Source organism: Nylanderia fulva, unplaced genomic scaffold, assembly GCF_048542155.1.
Source record: "Nylanderia fulva isolate GAGA-0341 unplaced genomic scaffold, ASM4854215v1 Scaffold34, whole genome shotgun sequence".
NCBI lineage: Eukaryota > Metazoa > Arthropoda > Insecta > Hymenoptera > Formicidae > Nylanderia > Nylanderia fulva.
The window spans coordinates 1650971-1678410 of NW_028190411.1; the positions used below are offsets into that span (position 1 = coordinate 1650971).

General features: G+C 32.7%; 1 protein-coding gene across 6 annotated transcripts in view; it reads right to left on the reverse strand.

Annotated features, from left to right (window-relative positions):
* The window catches only part of Eip74EF (Ecdysone-induced protein E74), a 240643-nt gene that overhangs the window by 126925 nt on the left and 86278 nt on the right, over positions 1-27440 (reverse strand). For all 6 annotated transcript variants that reach the window (XM_029311035.2, XM_029311034.2, XM_029311037.2 and 3 more), the window contains one exon: positions 27037-27138. In XM_029311035.2, the coding sequence (XP_029166868.1) occupies positions 27037-27138 (102 nt within the window). The remainder of the gene's footprint in view (positions 1-27036; positions 27139-27440) is intronic.

The following is a 27440-nucleotide window of genomic DNA, read 5'->3' on the forward strand; positions in this document are numbered from 1 at the left end:
AATTTTAAAAATTATATATATATAATAAATATGCAGAGTAATTAAAAAAAAACAAAATAAATTTATTAATAAATTTATTAATAAATAAATTTATTTGACAAATTTAAAAAATAAAAATTAAATAAATTTAATAATTTATAAATTTTATTTTACAAATTTATTAATTTTTAAATAAATTTCTATTTCTATTCTTTTGTATGAAAAATTTATACATTATATAGGGATATCAGTATATTTCTTCGTGTAGCGTATTAAGGGATTTATAATTTCTAGGACATGTAACAAAGGATATACTCTGTTTTGTTCATTTCATCCTTCTCGCGCTTACACACATATACACACACAAATGCGATTTCTGCGACTCGAGATCGCCCGAACGGAAGCCGTTCATTAGTTCTTTTCCGCTTTTGCTTTTCGCCCCAGTGCGCTTTCCCTCGGAAAATTTTCTTTCACCGGACGATCTATCATTTATCGCGCAGCCGCTTCGATCGACATCCTCCTCCTTCTTCTCTTCTCGAGAGATTTTCGCGCGGTGAACTTTTCCAAGAATGGCATAGGTCAACTTGTCCGCGTTACATACTCAATTCATGCTAAAAACGAATATATACTCGCGACGTTCTAATAATCAAAGACTCACTTTGCATCCCATGCATTAGATATTTCATCATTAAACAATCCTTTATTTCTATATTTTGTCTCCGCGAAACTTTACACTATTACAGCTATTCTAGTAACCGATACGATCTAAATTGTTAATTTAATTCTAAGAAGACCCAATTTAATTCTTCATTAAATTCCTTGATTAAAGACGAAAATATTAACACGTGCGATGATGAAAAATGAAAAACTTTTCGAGCGAAATATCTTGGTCAAAATCCAGTCAATAATAAATTTCTCGTATATTTAACGCGACTCAAAATTCCTCGAGAATTAATGGATGCAAGTAAAATTTCAATATCGTACAATATTTTTCGTCTGGAAATTCTCTCGATGCATTCTTAAATTTAATCCAGCAAAAAAAAAGAACTCCTTTGACGAGTATCTCGTCGATTTTTCTTTTTTCTCGCCGTTGACGAAAATACCAGGACACGTTTATCTCCTCGCGAATTCCCTATATCGGGTTGACAAGTTTTTTCCCGCCCGCGGCTACGTAAACTCCTGTTGCACTTTTCATGAGCTTCGGCTCTCGCGGATTCACCAAACACGGCGAATCGCGACGTTTTCGCGACGTCCTCGAAACGATTCTCCTTCCAGGCACAGCTGCCATCCACGGGGACAACCGATGACAGAGCTATAAGGACGGAGAAATTTTACGGAATACAAAGATGCACTGTAAAAAAATATGTAATATATTACACAAAAGTATGTAAAATTACATAAATAATAAGTGTAAAATTACACGATAAATAATAAAAATGTTTACCTTTTCATTATTTATCGTGTAATTTTACATTTATTATTTATGTAATTTTACATATTTTTAATGTAATTTTACAAAATTTTTTTACAGTGTGTAAAAGTTTTACAGTGATAGGACAGATACTTCGGCTCCAACCATCGCGAATTTCAAGATGCATCCAAATTTGTGTGTGTTGCTAGATTAATTGAACATCGTCCATCATTTATGTTTTACTCCAATGTTTGATACAAAAAAGAGAAAGAAATATTGATTATATCCTTCTTCGTTCTTATATAGAAAATTAAATTTGTGTATCTGTAATTTTTTTATTTTATTATCAGGGTTGGGTAATAACTAGTTTATTAGTTAAAAGTTAAAAAGTTAATAACTTTTAACTTAGCTTAGTTAATTTAAAATGTATTAATTTTTAATTTCAACTATAATTATATTCGATCTTAAACTTATGAACTTTTTTCCAAAGTTAAATTTTTTTTATCTCTGAATACCATTATTGTTTTTCTATAAGTTATAAACGTATTATTTTTCAATTGAAATATTAATTTTTATGTTCATTTATTGTCATCAGTTGTAATTACCAAACATATTTCTATTATTATTATAAAAGTTTCAAAAGAATTAACAAACAAAATTCTAATTTAATATAAATAATGTTTTTAAAAATTAACTTTTGAGATTTAACTTTAGTTAATTTAATTTAAACTTAACTTGAACTGAGTTAATTTTTTGTTCATAAAACTTTTAACTTAACTATATTAATTTTATAAGCAACTAACTTTAACTTAACTTAATTTCAAAAAATCATTAACTTACCCTGTTTATTATACATAACTAGTATTTTCGATTACGAGACATTTTAATTTTAAAATCCGCAAAAACCAAGCAACATTCGGCTAAAGTTAACAATATTTAATTTATTGTCGAATAGTTATATTTCATAAAAAACAAGTTTACCGTTTGCAATTAGTATAAAATAATAGTTAAGAATTTTAATAAAGTTTTCTCCATGTAATATAAATTTAAATTTCAACTAGAAAAAAACAGCTGCAAATAGTAGTACATCAGTTTAAAAAAAAAAAAAAAGAAATTAATTTTTCGTTAAAAAACTGATTAATTGTAAATAAAATTATACTACAATGAAATTATCCGCTAATAAATTTTCTATATAAGACAAAGGAGAGTATATAATCAATATTTCTTTCTTCTTTTTTCAAATCTTTTGTGTTACATATTGAAGTCTAGAACTAATAGAACAAAGTGATTTGATCGAACGACATTTAATCAACAAATACATAAATTAATAAAAATACATATATATATATATATATATATTAATATTTTATATATATTATATATTATATTATATATAATATATATTATATTATGTATTATATAATATTTAATATGTAATATTGTATATTGTATAATATATAATATGTAATATTATAGATTATATATTACATATATTACTATATTTATTAATATTATATATTAAATAATCTATTAATAAATATACAAGTAATCTAGCAAAAAAAAAACACAAAAAAGAATGCATCTTGAAAGTTTCGAAGTGTTGGAGCGAGAATATTGCGCGTTGAAAGGCATTTAACTTCTTGTATTATTTAGACAGCGACGTGTCCGTTTACTGGCGCGCGAGTTTATGCTAATGTTATTTGTTTCTAGGTGAAGGACGTGTTGCGTCTCACCCGATGGATTAATCTCGCCATTAAATGCCTCTCGCTACCGCGTTTCATTAATTCCGTGACCGTAAAATTCCTGCGTGCTCGATGAAAATTCGCTCGTCCCGATTTCATCAGAATCTCACGATGATTTGCGCGATCGAGATCGATCGTGCGACGAATAAATTTCTCGAGATTTTATATAAGTAACCGATTATACACAAGACGTGTGAAATTGCGTTGCGTCAATTCGAAGCTGACCCCTAACTTTTTGCATCCAACTTCATTAACTTTAACATTATCTCGTAAGGATGTAGTGTCATAAACGCAATCTGTTACGTGTCAAGTATCTAACATTTCGAGAGATTTTTCATAAAAATCATATTATTTTATAAACCAGTTATATCCTGAAAAATATCATACCTTGCAACAAGTCTTACACTGTAAAAAAATATGTAATATATTACACAAAAATATGTAAGATTACATAAATAATAAGTGTAAAATTACACGATAAATAATAGAAATGATTATCTTTTCATTATTTATCATATAATTTTACATTTATTATTTATGTAATTTTACATATTTTTAATGTAATTTTATAAAATTTTTTTACAGTGTACGACGAATCGGGATTCAAACGAGTGCAATCAACAGATATTTTCCTCCGCTTCAAATGTTGTTCAAAGATGACACGAAAATGACTGAAATGGCTTAACGACTTTAATACATTATAATGATGAGATGCGCAATTGCGAGGCATTCATTAATAATGAAAGCAACGAGTTTTACGGGAAAAATAAAAATAAAAACCCTGTCAATCTCCCGCGACATAATCGAGGGTTTTCCATCTCTGACCTCGTCAATTTCCAACGACCTGATATTCATTCGCGCAATCCTCCTCGCTATTTGCGTCCGACTGGTCCGATTTCGGGGTAAATACGTACATTATCGGTACATAACTTTTTCTTACCTTACGATTACAAATTCTTACCGCGACGGAGATTGGCCATATATGCGCAGACGACTCGAAATTATCGGTTTTATTCTCGAAATAAGCTGCGATCGTTGCGAGAGTATTTCGCACGACGACGAGGAGCAGCGAATTTTCAGACAATTATCGGATTTCGGGCGACGCCGTCTGATGACCTAATTTATCACACACACATATACACGTGTGCTGGGTCAGAAATAATTTCTACATTCCTACCGATACGGAGTGTCGCTTACGCGAGTCGTCGGATCGATCGCGGAAGAGGAGACGTTTTCTGTCTGCACGTTCGTTTATAATGCATGCGAGAGAACCGTCGAAATAGCCGCGATCGAAATTATTCACGCGACCGCAAACAGGTGACGAAGTCTTTCCGTCGAGTATCAACCGCGAATCGGAGTAATGGCGCCGTAGAAAAGAGAAGAAGGAAAAAACGTGTCGTACATTCCTGATAATTGCCGTGCACCGCGAGATTGACAAGTTAGGTAACGGAAATGCAAAAAATTCTGAAACTTCGCATGCAAGAGTATATAGTTTATCCGTAACACAAAACTATTTTTGTTGAGGCTGAATTGCGATCTAACAAGGGGGCCAAAATCATCCCTCATAAGTAGAATGGCTTATTTTTGCTTTTCTCGACATATCTCGAAAATTCATCAAGGTATGAAGAAATGTTTTATAGTAAAAACATTTCTATAAAAAAAAAAAATAATAAAAAAATTGAAATATAAAAATATAATAAAATAAATATAAATATATAAATATAATTTATATATAATAAAATTTTGAAAAAGTTTTGAAGGATTAATAAAAATCACCCCTCATAAGTAGAATGGCTTATTTTTTGCTTTTTTCGGCATATCTCGAAAATTAGTCAAGGTATGAAGAAATGTTTTATAGTAAAAACATTTCTATAAAAAAATAAAAAAATTAAAATATAAAAATATAATAAAATAAATATATAAATATATTCATATATAAATATAATTTATATATAATATAAATATGTAATAAAATTTTGAAAAAGTTTTGAAGGATTAATAATTTTGAAAAATTATTCTTATTAATGTGGTTAAAATAGAGATCTTTTTATCATAAAACTTTTGTCTAAAACATTTTTGATATCTTAGTTTTGGTTAAGGATAAACTACTCTACTTGTACACAAAGTTTCAGAATTTTTTGAATTTCAGGGTTGTCAAAAAAAATCTGCCCCCTATCTCTCTCATCTCTCGATTTTATAATGCGCGGATAAATTCGAATTTGATCGCAAATTCACGGCATGAATTTTTTTTTTACATACTCTCAACAATTAACGGAGCGGCTCTATAATGTTTTATTCGCGTTTTAATTCGTCTAGCTCGTCAGATGTTATCATCGCGTGAGAATTATTTCATTGTGTCATCGGAGCTGAGAACGATGCAATGATAATAATACATTTTCTGTTGTATCGAGATACAATTATTCCAGTCTCTATATGCCTTCTCTCCCCCGTGGTTCGTTCTTCGATAATAAATAATCTTTCCCAATCAACCCCTGATTTTCGATTTCGTTCCTTCAATTATTTGCGTTCAAATCGATTATTTGTTTCACGCCTTCCTGTTGTTTCTCATCTCTTCCGGATGTTAAGAAGAAGAGAGTAAATAAAATCCAGGGTTGGGTAAGTTAATGATTTTTTAAAACTAAGTTAAGTTAAAGTTAGTTGCTAGTAAAATTAATTTAGTTAAGTTAAGATTAAATTAACTGAAGTTAAATCAAAAGTTAATTTTTAAAAATATTATTTAGATTAAATTAGAATTCTGTTTGTTAATTCTTTTAAAACATATAATAATAAATAACAAAGAAATTTTGATTTTTATATAGAAATATTTTTGGTAATGACAATAAATGAACGTAAAAATTAATAATACTTTAATTTAAAAATAATACGATTATAACTTATAAAAAACAATAATGGCATTGAGAGATAAAAAAATTTAACTTAGGAAAAAAGTGAATAAGTTTAAGGTAAAAAATAATTATAGTTGAAATTAAAAATTAATACATTTTAAATTAACTAAGCTAAGTTAATAGTCATTAACTTTTTAACTTTTAACTAATTAACTATAGTTAGTACCCAACCTTGGTAAAATCCTTGCGGATTGGGATGTTACATTCTTCAGCGTAAAAGTGGGTTTGTCATATAAGTAGGATAATTTGATTTAAAAAATTACAATTTAAATGTTTACGACCTCTATATAATTCAGTATAGCGACTATCGAATTCTCGTCTTTACGAAATTAGGTACAGTGGGCAATAAGCAATTAGCGAAAATCGATATTTGACCTCGCCTGCGCCAGAAATCGCATTTCGTTCTCCAGCTCTCGCTCGCATTTTTCGCCGCGAAACAATAGGTATGTTTCACATGACGAAACAAAATATGTATATGCGCTTTTCGAAAAGGGCGCACAAATGCACACATACATACGTCCGCGCACATCCGGGAAATAGAAAATAGCGATAAAAGTAAAAAAATACCGCGTAAACGCGCCTTTCCGCCGATTATGGAAAGCGGCTGCGAAAAAAAAAAAATGGAAAATTCTCCAAACCACCAACGGTGGGATCTAGATCGCGGGTGCGCATCCGTTCCCCCATTTCTCCTCAACGCGAGAGTCGCGGACCCTTCAAGGGCGCGAGTGGCACACGGGGCCCGACCATGACGACGACGGTGCCATGCAAGGCTGTTATTTAAGGCGCGCCACCTCGCTTTCGCGAGGAGCGATATGGCGAAGAAACGCAAACAAAAAAGTCGGATTCGTGACACGAAGCCCGACTTCCTGCGAGACGCGGCCGTCATGTTTCTCAGACCATCCCGAGGAGGCTTTTCCTTCTTCTCGAGATACCTATCGGCGCCCGCATTTATATAATTACACTGAAAACAAATTTATTGAATTCGAATAAGTATATTTATATATACGAGAATGAACTGTCAAAAACAGCTGTTTTTGACGTATATGTATACTGAAAAAATTTTATTTAATTCGAATAGGTATTTATTTCAATACTGCCCAATGAATTATTTATTTGAAGCTAATAATATTGATTTGATATAAAAAATATTTATTTGATGTAAGAAAATCTCTTTCAAAACAAATAAAATATTTATTTATTTCAAATAAATATTTATTAATTTGATCTTTTTTTTCAGTAAAACGCCCAACTTTTGTAATAAAAAGAATGAGAAGAAAATTCGTGACAATATCGTAATTGGATCAAATTTTCGTGTTCGTCATTATTCAGGATGTCCAGCAGACTCAATGAAAAAAATTTTCTGACTTTTTCAGATTTTTCGAGACCATGGTCTTGGAAAATAATTTCCAAAAAAATTTTTTTAAATTAAAATTAAAATTAATTTCTGCAGAAATTAATTTTTTCCCTGATTTTTTAGTATTATTTTTTCCAAATATATAATTTGCATATATCTATATGATAAATCAATTAAATGTTACCTTTTTTATTTATATTATATCAAATTTTATTTTTAATATATTTTAACAAATTATAATACGTATATTTTAATATATTTAATGGTATCTACTTTTAATAAAACTAATGTATAATTTTTGTGCAATTTTTTGTATAATTTTATGTAAAATCAATGTAAAATTAATATATAATTTTTAATAAAAAATAAATTAAAATAAAGTTCTTGAACAATATTATAATTCTTGAGCAATGTTATAATATATTTTGAAATATATAATACATTGAAATAAAATAATACGACGATGAAAATATAAATCACCGAATATGCTGTAGATGAATCGATTTTTAACAACACAGAAAATTAGCATACTGGGAGTCAAGGTTATATTTATTTAATAAAAAATTTCAAATTATTGAGACCAGTATAGAATAATATGAAAAATCCAGATAAATAGTAAAATTTCCTGACTTTACCCTGACAATTCCAGATTTTTAAAATTCCCTGACCGCTAGACACCCCGTTATTACGAAACTGTATGAATAAAATGGAGCAAATGTTTTGAGAGATTCCAGATATCTCTTCGCACTTTGAAAATTATAGAGAAAAAATATAGAAACTAAAGATAAATATCGATAGATAAATTTATAATTGTATATATATAAAGACACATAAATTCTAAGCAGTAAAGCAACGAGGTAGATCCTGCAGGACATATTCAGTCAAGATGAATAAATGATCGGCGTATTAACGTGACTGGGTCATCGTGAAAGGGAGAATAAATGTCGATTTATCATTTAGCAATTTATTCCGATGAGAAGAGATGACGATGCGTCGAATTCCAATACGCTGACAGAGAACGAAGATTAGAAAAATTGCGCGCGGAAAAATTTCGATCATATCGCAAAAAAATATTGATCCCTCGAAAAATTCCGATCGTTACTTTCAGATGATAAAATAAAATAGCTCTCATAATTTTGCAAATAAACTCGGACACGATTGTAAATTAAAGATACATAATCGTCTCTGAACCTGATTATCACTTTCCCGAGATTATTTTGAATCATATATTTCGCCGTCGTCGCGAAATCTCGGCGACACTTGAGACGGAAACAAGACGAAATATTTTAACAGAGAGATATCTGAATTATTGTCGACAAATTTACAAGTCTCATATTAGATTAATCTGTCTGAGAAATAAATTTTAAAATGTCTCTCACTAACATAATTTAAAAAACATGGCTATTTCAAATACAATATTTTAAATTTCTCGCTATTAGATATATCAATATGTTCCTCTTAAATTAAAGTTTTTCTTATTTAAAGAGATAAAAATATTTTTGCACCAAAATTATTAATTTGTATAGCAATCACATCGACATGCATTTTCTCCATTTTAAATTAAAGTCCTCAAAAGCGGTGAAAAAGTCAATTTATTTTAACGACTGTTGCATTTTTAATTCATTCCTCGTATTCGAAGTCAAAAAATAATTAAATTATATTATTATTCATGGGAGAGACGCTACTTTACATTCAATAAAAATTATTGTCGTGACAATTAATTACTTGCATATTCTGGAGGATGTTAAATCGCGTTTTTATGCTTGATACCGCCGTCGTGTTCTTTTTTAAACACGAGCAGGTTCCTTTATCTGTGCGGAATTACAAGCGACGTTGATTTATAGATGACGTGTTATGCAAGCCAACGTTATCACGAAAAAGAGAGCACACTCGCCTTTGTGTCCGCTCGATGGACCACACACGCAGTTGGTCGAGTTTGTTTAATTTCCACTTTCTCGATTCCTCACAACGATAAGTTATATCTAGTTCATATCTAACAATGTACTTTTGACAAATAACACGTGTATTCTTAAACCGCGAAATCACAAGATAGCTGCTGTCAACTGATTATTGCGAATCAAATAAAAAAATGGTTTAAAAACCTAAGAAAGAAATAGAAAGATCAAAAATGATCATTCTAAAAATGGTAAAAAAACATGTCAACTATCACTATACACATAAATATTCATTATAAATATTGTAGAAGTAGAAATGAGACCAATTAGAGAATCTAGATAAATATGTGAGCTTAAAAAAGACAAATTCTCTTATTTATCGTTCGTGAAAAATTTCGTCAGATCGGAGAATTTAATAAATTTGTATTCAAAGAATGCGTGTTGATTAAAGAAAGGATATATGATTGCGGCTACTGAATGAAATTTGCTTCTGCCTTTTCTAAGAATGATTGCGCAGAGAATATTTGGTAAGCCTTATTAGAGTAGACTTATAGAAATTGCAGATTGAGAAATCGGATGATCGATTACCTTATTCGTCTCTTTGAAAACTTCGGTCCACATATTTAAAAAAAAAAATTCTTCGAATAGATGCGGTTTTACTTCTCGACTGATAAAAAGAGGAGAGTGTGCCAAAACATCGCATAATTAACGCTATAATTACACGATAAGATTCGCGTCATTATAACGAGATTATACATAGACACTAGCACACATTCAAATATCTGTTTGCCTTTCTAATCGAAAGTTTACGATTCCGAATTTTTCCACCGCTCGATTATTAACATTAAAATATATATCACGCGATCGCTATTTTCTATATATTATAAAATTTTGTGTGTGTATATACATACATACATTTGCTTTTATTGTATTATAATGTATTTCCTGACAAATTATTTTTTTCACAAAATTTTAGAAAATTTGTATATTTTATAGTGTCATTAAAAAAATTAATTAAAAATTATTTTCCTTGAAGCTATATATTTATACATTCGCTTTTATTGTATTGCAATATATTTCCTGGCAAATTATTTTTTTCACAAAATTTTAGGAAATTTGTATATTTTATAGTGTCATTAAAAAAATTAGCTAAAATTTTTCTTAAAGCTATTTATATCCTTGCTGCTGAAATCAACGTGGAAAAGTTATGTCGAAAGATGCATCTCCGATACTTGGTAATGATTTCATTCAGATAGATCCTAAGCATTCTAATGTTAATGAAGAAGAACAGGAACACGACGAAGATCTGCATCCTGTTTCAATTGCATCGTGCAATCGATCCGTCCCACGTACGGAGGAATTACATTCTATTATATCGTCGGGACTCGGCATACCCGAGAAAATACGTCATCGGACAATGTCTAACAATACGCGCGAATAATCAGTCGATCGGGGAAACGAACGCAATCCGCGACGTAATTATAATGAGCACATCAACCCTCAATCATCAATCATTTTTTCTTGCAATCCTACAACTTATATGAAGAGATATCGCATGTAATATTGATACGAAATATTATTACTCTTTAATCATATATTAAGAGAAGAGAGAGAATTATCAGTAATTTCGAAGAATTAATTTTAGTATGTTGATTAATTTTTTCTAATTAATCAGTGCATGTAGGATTTATATACAAAAAATCGAAGGATATAATACACCGAAAAAAATTATTAAATTAATAAATATTTATTTCAATTACTGCCTAAATAAATTATTTATATTTAAAACAAATAAATACAAATTTTCTTATTCAATATTATTAGTTTCAAATAAATAATTCATTTGATAGTATTGAAATAAATACCTATTCGAATTAAATAAATTTTTTTTCAGCATACATACGTCTGTAAAACAGCTGTTTTTGACAGTTCATTCTTGTATCAAATAAAAATGATTAAAGTATAAATATGTATTTCAATATTGCCTAATAAATCATTTATTTTGAAACAAATAAATATTTTTTTCACATATAAAATCAATATTATTATTCAATTAGTTTCAAATATAAATAATTAATTTGACATTGAAATAAATATGTATTCAAATTAAATACTTTTTTTCAATGTTTGACATACGTCAAAAAACAGCTGTTTTTGACAGTTCATTCGTGTATCCAATAAAAATTATTAAAGTAAAACAATATTATTATTCGAATTAAATAAATTTTTTTTCAGTGCACCAGAGGCATTCGAACAGACGAGGAATTTTCTGCGAGTGCGAGACTTCCTGAGCGTGTTCCTATTGCGATTCAATCTCGATTACATCCGTGGAAGGCGAGGGAGAGAGAGAGAGAGAGAAAAGGAGGGAAAGGAGATTCGAGCTAAGCGGAGGAGCCATCGATACGCGGTTGTTGCTGTGTACCTGTGTACACCTGCATACGTTTATACGGAGAGTTTCGCATATATATATATATATATATATATATATATATATATACATACATATATATACAAACGCAATTCACATATGAGCGGTGACAGGGTTCCACAGGTTAGCCTCGGCCCACATTGGCATAACACTTTCACTGACGTAACACTTCACTCTAAACTGTTGCGTTGCCATCGTACACGTATATTTCTTCCTCTCTTCCTCCCAGCCTCCCTCTCTTTCTCCCACAAGCGCGATATCGCACGTAATCACGTACGTCTCGTCATCTCGCCGAATTTTGCGAACGAGGCCCCTTTTTTTCCTTATCTTTTTTTTCTCTCTCTCTTTCCCGGAGGCGCACTTTTCGTCACGCATCTCTTCATGAATTTTATATAAAATTTCATAACTTTTTATACGGAATATGCGCTCCCAAAGGCGAGGAGACACATCCTCGAAAACTCGTTTCACGTTGATGCTATACAAAATGTCAAGAAACGACGCTAGCATCTCGCGGGAATTTAATTCGCGAAGAAAGCTCGTTGAATTTTTAATCAGCTTTGTAATTAAACATTTTCACGTTAACTGTCGTTCAAAATCGATTCCAACAATTGCTGATATTATTCTCATCAGTGATGCAGCAGACGCCGAACAGACATTTCGAGATTGGCGCAGAATGGTGTCGCTACATCCATGCGATTGCGATATAACTAACTCTCTTATAACTTTTTTGCGCCTGTTTTTTTTCTAGCCAATAACGATTAGAGAGAGAGAGAGAAAAAAATTCAATATTAATCTCTACATTATAAAAATGAGAATTACATACATTTATCTTGAATTTAATGAGTTTTTTTTTTCAAATGATTGATTTTGTGTTTAATTAAATAATTGAATAATATGTGTCGTACGTGAGATTGAGAGTCGGAAAAAAAACTCGCGGTTCAAAATATCAAGAGAATACGTAATGCATTCCTACACGTGACATACTCGACACGAGAAACGCATCTGCCGATGGGAAATCCGGATCATTAGCATATCGCGGACCTGAATGAATCGGAGAGAAAAACTGCGAATGATCGACGTAGTAAAGAATCGAATCAGGATTTTCCCCAGGTACTATCGGGTCAACTCGAATTGTTCCGACGACGAGAGTCACACGTGGATTAGTATTGCCGATACTTATTGACTTTAACGTCGCGCAACATTCGCGCCGTTAAATCGACAGAGAGAGAGAGAGAGAGGAGGAAAGATAATTCGCGGCGGTCATACACACCTGACCTACATTCCGCGACGGAGTCAATAATCGGTGAGGCCATTATACGGGGTGTACCAAAAATCGCTAACGTTCAAAATGGGAAAACTGGAGGGCAAAAGTACACGCGTATAATTTCGTTTCGAATTTGACGTAAATCAGCTGATCGATACTTCCCGCCGATTTGACATATAACTTTTCTGTGTAAGATAAGCGGTTATATATACGCGCTTTAATTATTGCACACTACTGTTATTTTCCCTCCGAGACAACACATCATTTTTCGCAATTATATTTGAATTGAATAATGGAAAATTCTCAAAAAAAAAAAAACCGCAAATAATAAATAATAAATTAATATTTTTTTACTTTCAAGCGTAGAACTGTTTCGAGACCGAAAGCGTAGAGAATATCTATGTAGGGAATTAATTGTATAAAAAAATAAATTTTGGGGAATTTGCAAGATTTTGATGGCAAGAGAAGTGCTGGATGATTTCTGGTAGCAATCATTCATCTCATTAATGATTTATTAATCGAGATAAACGTGGCGGGACGAATAATCGCCCTACAGGGGGAATAATTACAGAGTATACTACGACGGCGGAAGTGCGCTTATGAAAGCACCTGTAGTCGCTTCTGATCGCGATCTACGCATGAATCGATCGCTCGCACTAACCGTAACCCAATTTCTAGGCACAAACATGCGTATGCAACCTTATCTGTATGACTCGTGTATAAGGAAATTCCCGATCTCGCGACTCTTGCGAAACTGTTTATATACTTGGTTGACGTGTAGGAAAAACCTTCGAGAAATAAAGGAGACTCTTATTAAAGCACCGTCCACACGGTAGACCTTACGGTCTACTTAGGTCATTAATTCGATTATAAGGAATTTAGCACAACGAGCTAATATATCTCACAATGAGACTTCAATCGATGTTCGGGCCAGAATTCATAAATTTATTAGTTCGAGTACCAATCTTTTCATTGACTATACAGATTGATAAATCATTTTCCACAATTAAAGTATTAATATTAATAAACATGGAGCGCTATAATTTCAGGTAAAAGAACAAAAAAAGTTAAAAAATTCATTTTTTATCGATTATTAAAAAAATTTTTTTTTGTTTCTTTACATAAAATTATAGCGTTCACAGTTCGTTATTATTAATACTTTATTTGTCGAAAAAATTTTTATAATCTGTATAGCTAATAAAAATATTCATGGTTAAATCGAACTTCACGTTTTACCGATAAAAATGCTTTAGGCAGGACCACCACCTTAATCTCTCAAAGAGAGAAATCCTAAGAGATTTCAAGTTTTTCCGTTCCTGCGTCGATTCGGGACTCGTCCATGAACAGGTGCATGCGCTTCTGAAATAAGTATATGCGTCTGGGAAGAGAAGCGAGAAATTAGTCCTTGGGCATAACAAATTTCCTTTCCCCCTGGTCCCCGCTTTCCGCTTCCTGCCCTCTCCTGGTCTCACCCTTGTGAAAAGCGAGCGTGCAACGACAAGGAGAGTGAACAACGTCGGTGAGACCGCGTCGCGGAAATGCATTTTTACTGAGAAAACACATCGGACGCACAGAAGTCGGAACGGCGACGACGACGACGACGACGACGACTACAACTACGACTACGACTACTACTATACGAAGCCACGATGTTCGTGGGAATTAAGGTTACCGTCCCGTCCTTCGTGACTTAATTATTACCGAGGCGCACCGGCACGCATTGTCGACTGCAGCGCGAGTCTTATTTTTAAAACGAGAAAGAGGGAAGGAAGAGGAGTCCAAGTATGTATCGGCACAATGGACGGGCCTTGGAGACTTCCGCGAGAGCGGAACAATCCAACCTCAACTTTGATCTGATAAACGCAATGAATTTTTCGCGTATCTTTCGCACGCGACGAGATCCGCCCGACCGCGAAGAAAGAGAGAGAGATATCTTTTCATTGCGAGCGATTAGACAGATGAAGAGGATTTTTGCCGTCGATTTTTCTGTACGCGAGAAGAGAAAAAAATATCTCAAAATGTATATAAATAAAATATTTTCGTACCAAAAGACCACGCATTAATATCTGCGCTCGAATTTGACGTAAATCAGCTGATCAATACTTTCCGCGGATTGACATATAATTTTTCTGCGTAAAATAAACAATTGTATGTATATACACGCTTTAATTATTACACGCTGTTATTACTGCAATTGTACCCTCATTTCCTTGCTATACGCGAAGAGAAAAGAATATCTCGAAATATAAATAAAGATCTTTCGCGTCATAAAAAAGGCGCGATAATATTCGCGTTCGAATTTGACGTAAATCAGCTGATCTATACTTTCCACGGTTTGACATATAATTTTTCTGCGTAAGGTTAGCGGTTATATATACGCGTTTTAATTATTGCACACTGTTATTACTGCAACTGTACGCTCATTTCCTTGCTATACGCGAGAAGAAAAAAAATATCTCGAAATATAAATAAAGATCTCTCGCGTCACAAAAGACGCATTAATATTCGCGCTCGAATTTGACGTAAATCAGCTGATCGATATTTTCCGCGGATTGACGTATAATATCTCTGCGTAAGATAAACAATTGTGTATACACGCTATTGTTACTGCAATTGTATGCTCATTTCATTGCTATACACGAGGAGAAAAAAATAGCGAAATATATAAAGAAAGATCTTTCACGTCACAAAAGGCGCATTAATATTCGCGCTCGAATTTGACGTAAATCAGCTGATCGATACTTTCCGCGGATTGACATATAATTTTCCTGCGTTCGATAAACGGATATATATACGCGCTTTAATTATCGCACGCTGTTATTACTGCAATTGTACGCTCATTTCCTTGCTACGCGGAGATAAGATTCGCGGAACTTTTTATTTACGTATTAAATAGAAGAGTCTCATCGCAACGAGACAAACGGATGGAAATATATTGTTCTTATCGGTCGACTAACATTATTTCTTTCGACTTGCATTACTATATACGTTTTCGCATCCCTGATAAAAAAAATCCCGGAACGCGTCTTACGAATCCAATCGCGATTCCGCACACGTGCGTTTAACGCAATATTCGAATAACAAGAAAAACAGAGATAGACGTATCTTGACGAAAATATTGTTCTTTTATCTCGATGATTAATTCGCATTTTTCACCAACTTCCGACGTTTCTCAAAACGAGCTCGAGTCTCTTTCTCTCTCTTGAGCGTCGTTTAACACGTCGATCACGACGAGCATTTTTCTCAAACGGAAAGGGTGCAACTGCGGCCTTTGACAGTTGCCGAAAAAGGGGAACTGCCGAGGAAGTCCACAGTGCAAACACAACCCCGGGCATTCGAAAAAGCGAACTCATACGACTCCCTGAAAAAGCGATATACGATGCTGCACGTGTTCCCGTGAACTGCAGCCCTCGAGATTTTTTTGTCAACCCCTTCTGAACCAGTCACAGCCTCCCCGCATTTGTTCCCGCTCGTCAACGTCAACGCGAGATGTGGAAAAGTCTAAACAGCGACGCCGATGTTTTCGTTCGTGTCAGAAGAGTCATTTTCATCCCTCCCTCTCCAGAGTCGTTAATTAAAAATAAATTAAGAATAAATTTCTCGAGACTGAAAATACCTTTTAATTCTCTTTCTATCTCTGTTGAGGCTAATAAATATAATTTAATTGCCACGCTTAGAAAATACATCTCTCATCTCTCTTTTTTCTTTGATTTATTTAAATTTTTTTATCGTATATGACAGTCGCTTGCGCGGCTTAAAACAACGCGAATCAATCAATCAATACTTGCATTAACACGAGTTATGAATCTTTTACGCGCTAATAATTGGAATGCTGTTTGTCCACCTCAAATGGGCCTTAATTTGAGTCTCCGATATTCCGACGATGTAGCATCCGCCAATTTTACGTAATCGACGGTTTGATCAACACGACCATTAGCGAAATTGTGCCCGGCAAAACAGAAACGTTATCTGTCGCAATCGCAATACCAGTAGTGTATTGTGTTGGAGCAAAGAAAAATCCATCCTCTCGAAATAACTATGTATATAAAATGGTTCCCGTTCAAATTTTTGTGTTAAATATTTAACATATTCATGTGTTAATTTTGTACATTGCTATCGTGCTATATAATTGAAGTTAAATGTTAAATTATTAAAACAACTGAAAAAATTGTAAAAATAACACGATGTGCATCTATTTTTAATTTTACACAATAAATATGTTCTGTTTTATTATTAGTGACAAGATTTATCTGTTCAAATTTACAAGAAAAAAATGTTGACTTTTTATTTTATAAGTCAGGATAATCAAATCTAAAATTTTTAGTTAATTTTTACATTAAAACTATGTTAATTTTACACGAATATTATTTTAAATTATTTGAAGTTTTGCATCTATTTTGTGTTCAAATATTAATACAGTATTCGTGTTTCCATTTAAAAAAACATATCCATATTAAATTGACGCAAAAATGTCTGGATCGTTTGGGACATGTGATATCTGTGAAATTTAACGCAGATTTTTCAACTGTGTGCGCACAATTTCAGTTTCTCCCTGGTAACAGAACCGTGTTTGCGCAGACAGCGATCGATTTTCAACAGGTGGTTCCTCCGAGTTCGCTCCTATATGCCAAGTGATTTTCAAACTTGTTAAGTTATAGAAATTCCATCGATTCTATCTAGGCAATCTATCAGCTTATCTCTCTCCTAGAACTACTACTGCTTTTTTTTCTTTTCATGATAAATTGAAATAGCGAAGCCACTTCAATTCGAAGCTATCGCACAATATGATGTCACTTTGTGTAAGGAGAGAAAAACACGATGGTTACAAAATGTAATGATGACTTTTTCACTTATCTTTTTTATCTCCACGCGATTAAGCAAAGCGAGAGAGAAAATATACAAAGTTTCCATAATTGAAATTGTGCCTTATCACACTCCGACTCCGTTAAGATATATCAAACACTTATGCACGTATATTAATTCATCCTAGCGATATTCAAATCCAACGAGAAGATCGAAAGAGACAGGGAGACAGATAAAGATCGCCTTTTGTGGCGCAGAACGCTGTTTACATCCGCGTGCGAATTCGCCTTAAGGAAGGGTATATACAGGTAATGCCAGCACACATGCACACACACACACACACACACACACACTTGGCAAGGAGGGCCCTGACCTGATTGTAGAAAATGTCAACACTCTCGTTATACGCGGCTGTGCACTATCACCGACCGCGCAACACACACACACACACACAAACACACACAAACACACACACACACACACACACACACACACACACACACATAAATACACACACACACACACACGCACAAACACATACACAAACACACACACACACACACAAACACACAAAACACAAACACACACACACACATATATATATACGCACAAGTGCGTGTACGCGCCGGCTCTCTTAAAGTGGCCATCTTGAATTCACTTTCAAACGATATACGGACAAAGGGAGAGAGAGAAAGGAAGAAGGAGAGGGAAAAAAAAGAGAGAGAGAAAGATCCACACAGAAGTGCGCCTTGTGGCACCGACGCGGCGTGTGGCAATACGAGGAAGCCGATTACCCAACCGACCCCGGGATCCCTCGAAGCCGACTCGTTACACGCGATTCCGTGTAACGCAGTTGCGTGTCGCGTGAATCTAAAGAAGCGTATACATTTTTTAGGAAGAAAAAATTACAGCTTGAGTAAATTGAAAAATTCCCTCCCCCTACCTCTCTTTCTCTAGGGATGCAGAGAGAAACATTACCTAAAAAAATGAGACCGTCTCAGATATTATGTTGTATAATTTTATATAAGATATTTTTTATTATAAGATATCGAAAAAAAACCGACGTCTGACGGTCGAGTAAAGGAATTTTTGAAAAAAAAAAAAAAAAAAAAATGCGTAAGTCCAGGATGACAGATCGGTATCGAAATATTGCACGTCTTAACTCGAGTTTCGCACGCGTATATCAATATTTTTTATTCAATCCTATCGTCGGAGATATATATTCTGATATCGGAGATAAATCGTCGCGAAGAGTCAATCGGAATGAGTCGTAAATATATCGGGGTGTCTAGCAGACTCGATGAAAAAATTCTCCGATTTTTTCAGATTTTCCAAGAACAGAAATTCATTTTTTCCCTGATTTTTTAATATTATTTTTTCCAAATATATCATTTGCATATATCTATGTGATAAATCAATTAAATGTTACCTTTTTTATTTATATTATATCAAATTTTATTTTTAATGTATCTTAACAAATTATTATACATATATTTTAATATATTTAATGGTATCTAATATCACAACAAAACATTTTTAATCAAATTAATGTATAATTTTTTGTGTAATTTTTTGTGTGATTTTATGTAAAATTAATATGTAATTTTTAATAAAAAATGAATTAAAATAAAGTTCTTGAGCAATGTTATAATACATTTTGAAATATATAATACACTGAAATAAAAATAAGAATAATGTGAAAAATCCAGATAAATAGTCAAATTTCCTGACAGAAAAATTGCAGATTTATAAAATGTCCTAACAATACCCGGTTTTCCCTGACCGCTAGACACCCCGATATATACATCGCAAGAGTTTCTGCTCGCGAGATGAGGAAAAAAAAAAAGAAAGAGATTCCCTTCGGTAAAAGTTCGCAAGAAAGTTGCAATACTCGCGAATTCCAAGCAAAAGTGTGGCAAGTGCAACGTCGCGTGGTGATTTGCCGGAGCACGCAACCGGCATATCTCTCACGGCGAAATAACGCGTCCCGGCGAAACCCAGAAAAGCGTAAAAGGTCGTGCAGAAAGTGGAATCGCTTGAAAACGAGTTATCAGTCTCGATCAGGAGGGCATTCAGAGAGTATGGCGCGCAATTAGCATAGAATTACCTAGATATCCCTCTAGTTCTCTCCCTCGGATTCGCAATTAATCTCCATCTCGTCCGTTCCCACGCGATTACCTAACACGTGATACGGGAGCAGTATATCAAACAATTCCTCATGAACCCGATAATATCAACAAAATATATGTGTTTTTTTTTATACGTTTCTGTATGTATATATTTTTATTTTTATAGGTTCAATTAACAAAATAATATTTAGTTGAAAGATTTAGTCAAGTTAACAAATTTGTTTTCGGTATCGATCGATCGATATATACCTTGTGTGAATCTTTCGCGCGAATTTTTAATTAACATTTTGTACTGCCGATGTTACGCAGTTGAGGAATTTGTGTTAAATTTAACAAATGTCTCGAAGTCTACAGGAATTATTATTGTGTTAATTTAACACAATATATAGATGTGTGCATTGAAAAAAAATTTGTTAACTTGACTAAACCTGTCAACTATATATATATATATATATATATATATATATTACTTATTTTTATTTAAAAAATTTTTATTTAAAAATAATCAAATTATTGAATAAAACTGATTTATTTGAGAATAATCAGATTGTTATCTGAGAATTATTTTATAAAAAATTATTAGAAAATAAAAAAATATGTTTGCAAGAGTATCGATATTATTATTTCACACAAACATCGAAATATGTATAGATACATATATGTTAATGTTCATTAAAAAAATGTATTATGATTATAAGCGCATCAAGTATATGAAAAAAAAATATCTTGGATCGTCCCTCCTCGTTATCGATCTTTGAAATATTCTGCATATTTCAAAAGATCGTAAGAGGGACATAAAAGATGATTAGAAGACAATCTAACGATGCTATCAAAGTAGATATATATGTACCTTTATATAGATTCATTATTTGACAAAACGTTAAAGCTGCTGATGTCACGGATGCATTATTCACGCTAATTTCGGTCACGTTAATTGACATTTTTTCAGAAGAATTCATGTAAACAGTTGAGAAATTTGTGTTTTCTGGATAAAAACACTCCTTGTTAAAATTTTTGTATTCAATATTTAACACATTCATGTATTAATTGAACTCAAATGTTAAATTGCTCAAACAACTGAAAAGAGAACATATAAAAATAACATAATGTGCATATGTTTCTAATTTTACACAATAAGTATATTCCGTATTATTAGTGGCAAGATTAATCTGTTAAAATTTACAGAAAAAAATGTTGATTTTATTTTATAATATAGGCAGAGATAAGATAAAATATAAAATTAACATTTTTTTAGTTAATTTTAACATTAAAACTATGTTAATTTTACATAAAATTTAAGTTTGCATTCATTTTGTGAAAAAAATTGTTAATTTGACTAAACCTTTCAACAAAATATTATTTTGTTAATTAAACCTATAAAAATATTTAAATTAAATATAACATATTAAATTTAACAAAACGTATATTTGACTTAAAAACTAACATATGTTTATAAAACGTACATTTGAGTTAAATACTAATATATGTTAATTTAACAAAATAGTAATTTAGTTGACAGGTTTAGTCAAGTTAACAAATTTTTTTTCAATACACACATCTATATATTGTGTTAAATTAATACAATAATAATTCCTGTAGACTTCGAGACATTTGTTAAATTTAACACAAATTCCTCAACTGCGTAACATCGGCAGTACAAAATGTTAATTAAAAATTCGCGCGAAAGATTCACACAAGGTATCGATCGATCGATACCAAAAACAAATTTGTTAACTTGACCAAACCTTTCAACTAAATATTATTTTGTTAATTGAACCTATAAAAATATTTAAATTAAATGTAATATCTAACAAAAAAATTTTTTTAGCATATATACGTCAAAAACAGCTGTTTTTGACAGTTCATTCGTGTATCAAATAAAAATTATTAAAGTAAATATGTATTTCAATACTGCCTAATAAATCATTTATTTTGAAACAAATAATTTATAATTAAATGTAACAAAACGTACATTTGAGTTAAATACTAATATATGTTAATTTAACAAAATAGTAATTTAGTTGACAGGTTTAGTCAAGTTAACAAATTTTTTTTCAATACACACATCTATATATTGTGTTAAATTAATACAATAATTCCTGTAGACTTCGAGACATTTGTTAAATTTAACACAAATTCCTCAACTGCGTAACATCGGCAGTACAAAATGTTAATTAAAAATTCGCGCGAAAAATTCACACAAGGTATATATCGATCGATCGATACCGAAAACAAATTTGTTAACTTGACCAAAACTTTCAACTAACAAATATTATTTTGTTAATTGAACCTATAAAAATATTTAAATTAAATGTAATATCTAACAAAAAAATTTTTTTAGCGTATATACGTCAAAAACAGCTGTTTTTGACAGTTCATTCGTGTATCAAATAAAAATTATTAAAGTAAATATGTATTTCAATACTGCCTAATAAATCATTTATTTTGAAACAAATAATTTATAATTAAATGTAACAAAACGTACATTTGAGTTAAATACTAATATATGTTAATTTAACAAAATAGTAATTTAGTTGACAGGTTTAGTCAAGTTAACAAATTTTTTTTCAATGCACACATCTATCTATTGTGTTAAATTAACACAATAATAATTCCTGTAGACTTCGAGACATATGTTAAATTTAATTCCTCAACTGCGTAACATCGGCAGTACAAAATGTTAATTAAAAAGCTCGATCGATCACGCGGCGGATGCGAATCGCAACACAAATCCGACGCAATAACGCAGTTCGCGCACGCTGCACTTGTTTCGCTTATTTAGCGAGGAAGCGGAGAAAGTCGGCGCATACGGATCTCGAATCTATTTCCGTGGAGCTCCCCAACCGAGAGTGCAGTAATAGACGGAACGCGAGGAGGGAAAAAGCCGGAGAGAGAATTTATGTGTTTGGGGAGGGTCAAGGGAACGAGGGTAGCGACAAGTGCAGCGAACGGGCGGAGGACAGCTGGATGCAACCGAGACCGAGTAGGGAGAGAAGGCGAGGATGCTGGATGCACTTGCGCGCGTTATCGAGACGAATTCCATTCCCCGGATCGTTTCCGACGCGAGGACGCGACGAGGACCCCGTTTTCGACCGGTCCCGGGGAATCCGCGGTATCCCGAATCCGGGGATAGGGCTATAGGAGAAGCCCAGAATCCGATGGATCCTCTCCAACGCGCTGGTGTCGGGAGAATCCGCATAGGCGATAGAATCCCCGGGATTCGGAACTTATATATACCGCGCTTCGCAAACACTAGGGAGCCGAGGCAAGATTTCCCTTCCTCCTTCTCGAGTTCAAGATCTACCAGAATCTATATACCAGAGATTTCAAAACTCGATGATATAAATATGGAAACGAACATTTTGTGAGAGAGATAACGCAAGGAGATATGAAAAATATAAAATATTATATATATCATTTTTTATAATACATATTACATTTTATTTATAAAATATATATTTATATATAATATATATTATAATTATATTATATAATATTTATATGAATTATATTATAAATTATATTACATATTATATTTTTTATTATAAATTTATATATATATTTTTTAATTATAATACATATTATATTTTTTTACAATACATATTACATTTTATTTATAAAATATATATTTTATATATAATATATATTATAATTATATTATATAATATTTATATGAATTATATTATAAATTATATTACACATTATATTTTTATTATAAATTTATATATATATTTTTTTAATTCTCCTCCATCTTCCATTTTCTCCTCCCCTACTCTCTTTTCATCTCCTCTCCTCTCTCTTCTCCTTCTCTTCTCTCCTCTTGCTCTGCCTTCCCTTCTCCCTTCTCTCCTCTTTGTCTCTCTCCCCCCTCCCTCCTCCTCTCTCCTCCTCCCTCCCTCCTCTCTCCCCCCTGGTCTTCTCTCTCCTTTCTTTTCTGCCCTATCCCGCTCTTTCTCGCGGAATTATATATGGGCCGCGCAAAATTCTCGAGAATTTAACGGCGAGACTTGACACTATACAGACTTGAATTTTGCACATTCCGCACCGATCGCGATCTAACAAATCGCGAAAGTCGTCTAAAGAAACGTGCATGCTGCACACCGTGATCGCTCCAGTAGTAACGGAACGAGTCGAAAGTGAATTATATAGTTATTCGCGTTCCGACGTCTAATGAGAGATTACTTTCTTTTGTCCTACTTTGGTTTTCGCGAATGCACTCGCGTTTCGGAAGGGGCCGAAAATGTCACGATAAATCACGACACGCGGCTATTTGTCGTGGAAAAAAGCCACGTCCGCCCGTTCGCTCGATCGAGCGTGTAATAGCGCGTCCCGCGTGAAAATTCGCTTTTTTTTTTCTTTTTGCGTTATGCACCGGGTACCCGGGTGAAAGTGATGCTAGCGCCAGAAAGACACACGCCAGAAAATTAGCGTGTACACATTATGCGCTCGCTTTCCTCGCTCAACGAGTTCACTGGAGTATCGCGATCGAAATCTGCCGGATAACACGCGCGCGGGACATCCTTAATAAATTCAATCCAATTAATCTCTCTGCTTTCGCGTCCCGATTAGAACTGGATTTTCAAGCTAAGTGTATGTGCGCTTTTATGTGCGAGACGCAATATCGTCGATACTTTAATAAAGCCAGGCATTTCTTGCGTCATATCTCATATAAGATACACGCTTTTCTCATTAAATTTTGTAGAATCCTTCTCTTGGAACTCGTGTATATATACATAAAAAAATTTGTTTAATTAAAAAAGTATCGATATTGTTATTTCTCGCAAAAAATCAAAAGAAAGAATTATATGTGTTATTTATTTGAGAATAATTAGATTAGCCTCCGAAAATTATTTTATAAAAAATTATAAAATATATTTAAAATATATAAGAAATTATTATTAAAAAAATTTTTAAGAAGTGTCAATTATTATTTCATACAAAGATCGAAAGAGATGATTTTATATTATATAATTATGTAAATAATTATATAATATTATCTATCTCTTTTAACGTTTGTGTGAAATAATAATATCGATACTTACAAAAATATGTTTTCCTAGTATAATAATTTTTTATAAAATAATTCTCAAATAAATAGAATTGAAAAATAATACATCATTTTCAGATAATAATTTGATTATTCTCAAATAAAAATGTCTATTTTCTCAAACTACGGCTATTACGCCATAGATATAATTTTATTTTGGTACAACGTCATATGCATTTATTAAAACCTGAAGATTGTTCTACGAAAAAAACACATAACAATTTTATTTTCGCGGGTAACATTATTTCAGCGCGTTTTAGTTGCAGACTCCGAAGCTCTTTATTACAATTTAATAATTAATATTTCATATTTAATATTAGGGTGTGCACGAGCAGATTTCGAGCTGTATTTGTAATAGTTTTGTTAGAAAGTTTGGTTTCTCACTTTCCAACCGCTTTCTAAAAATGTGAAAAGAACAACGATGAGCACCCACTTCAATTTGTGTTCTAACGGCTCGTAATTACTCGTCGCGGCCTGCGGTCAGGACGAAATTGCAACGCGATACTCTGCCTCGTCGAAAAATCCGCGTCGAGATCGGCCTGGAAAAGATCCGAGAATTGTCGATACGAATTCGTCCGACCGCGAAACGAGAAAAATTTCCGAATAACAAAGAGACCGCAAATATTTCGATAGAGAGCATCTCTTCTTTTTAATATACGCAATTACATCATTTTTATTTATGTTTCCCTCCCAAAAATCTCCTCTTTAGCTTTATTATATAATTTTTAGCAATCATTTCTGAATGTTTATTATTCCATTCAGGGAGGTTAAAATTTGCAGAAATCAGATTCTCATACACATAGTGGAATCTAGAATTAATAAAATGTACCACTCACCTTTTCAATGCTTCTTATACTTCTCGAATTCATATATAATTTTATATCAAGATACACAAAAAATACGATATATCAATAGTGTATATATTTTATTAATGGAATTGCCCATAAATATTATGCCTTTTGGAAGATCAAATTTATTCATCATTTTAAAAATGTCAAAAAACAACGATAATGCCATCTATTTACTATTTATAATTATTTCTATTTCCAATTATTCTTTTAACCATTATGTTCAATACTTGTCCAATATATTGTACATGTATACATGCATACATGTTCAATAAAAACTTTTTTTTGCATCAGAATTCCCAAAATTCTTGGAGCAAGAATTAACATATCATTATTTGAATAAATCTGTATACTGAAAACAAAATTATTGAATTAATAAATATTTTTATTTCAATACTACCTTATAAATCTTTTAAAATAAATTATTATAAATAATTATTTAAAATAAATAAAACTGTGTCTTTATTATTTGAAAGAAATTTTCTCATATCAAATAAATATTCACAAAATAATGTGAAATAATGCTTACAATTAGATACCTTCTAAAAGGCTTAACATGTAGAAGGAATTCAAAGAGCCTCGTCAAACAATAAAGTATCCAACAAGTTAAAGGGTTAAAGTTCAATTATATTCGCAGGCCATTACTCTGCAAAATGTCGTATAGATTACCTTTGCTGATCAACGAAAGCAGAAAATATTCGTTACCGAAGAAGAGGTTGCTGCAGAATACTCGTGCGATAATGCGATACACAAACACTAAAATTCGAGATGTACGAAAGTTCAATATTCGCGAGACGCCATTTTCACGGATGATTTAATGTCGCGCGGACAAAATGTTCGAAATCGCAAAACGAGAACTTTGATTTACGACGCGACGTCAAATTACGCGAACCGTACTTACGTACGCGAACACGTGTTTTCTATCCTCGAGTCACTGCACGCGGGAACACGCGCGATTATTATCGCTAACGCGGATGTGGACGCGCATTTCGCGGGACCTTGGCCGGTTTCCCTCCTCGGCTGCGAGCGATTTGAACTTCCGGCACGCGCGCGCAGCGACCTGTCCGACCGCGGGAATTGCGCGAAGGTAAGGAGGAATGTACTCGGCGTCGGTAAGGAAGAGAGAGCCGCGGAGTTGCTGTCGGTAAAAATTGACGTTCCGCTCGTCGGTAATAAATTCCTGCAATATCGACATACGAGGCGATGGAAAAACATTCTCGGATGACTTACCCTTACTCGGTTCTGGCTGAATGTTTTCTGTCTTGATTTCCGCCCTCGAAGCGTAAGGGATGGACGTCGGGGACGTCTGTGTCGACGGGGCTGCCAATTTTTCTGCGAAATTAAAAAATTATTAGCACGTGTCGTGGAAAAAAAGATATGCGAACATGAATGTACACTGAAGAAATATTTGTGTGAAATTACATGATTATGCCGGGGTCAAAGAACCCAGAATCATGCAATATTGTTATCCATATTATAGATTATACATGGAGAATTTTCTCTCAAATTTACCCAAATTAATTATGGTAATCGAGGGACAATATGGTATTGGAAGAATTTTATGAAAGTTTTTCTGATTAATATTTATCACAATAAAAATATTAATATTAATATCTACCACAATAAGATATAAA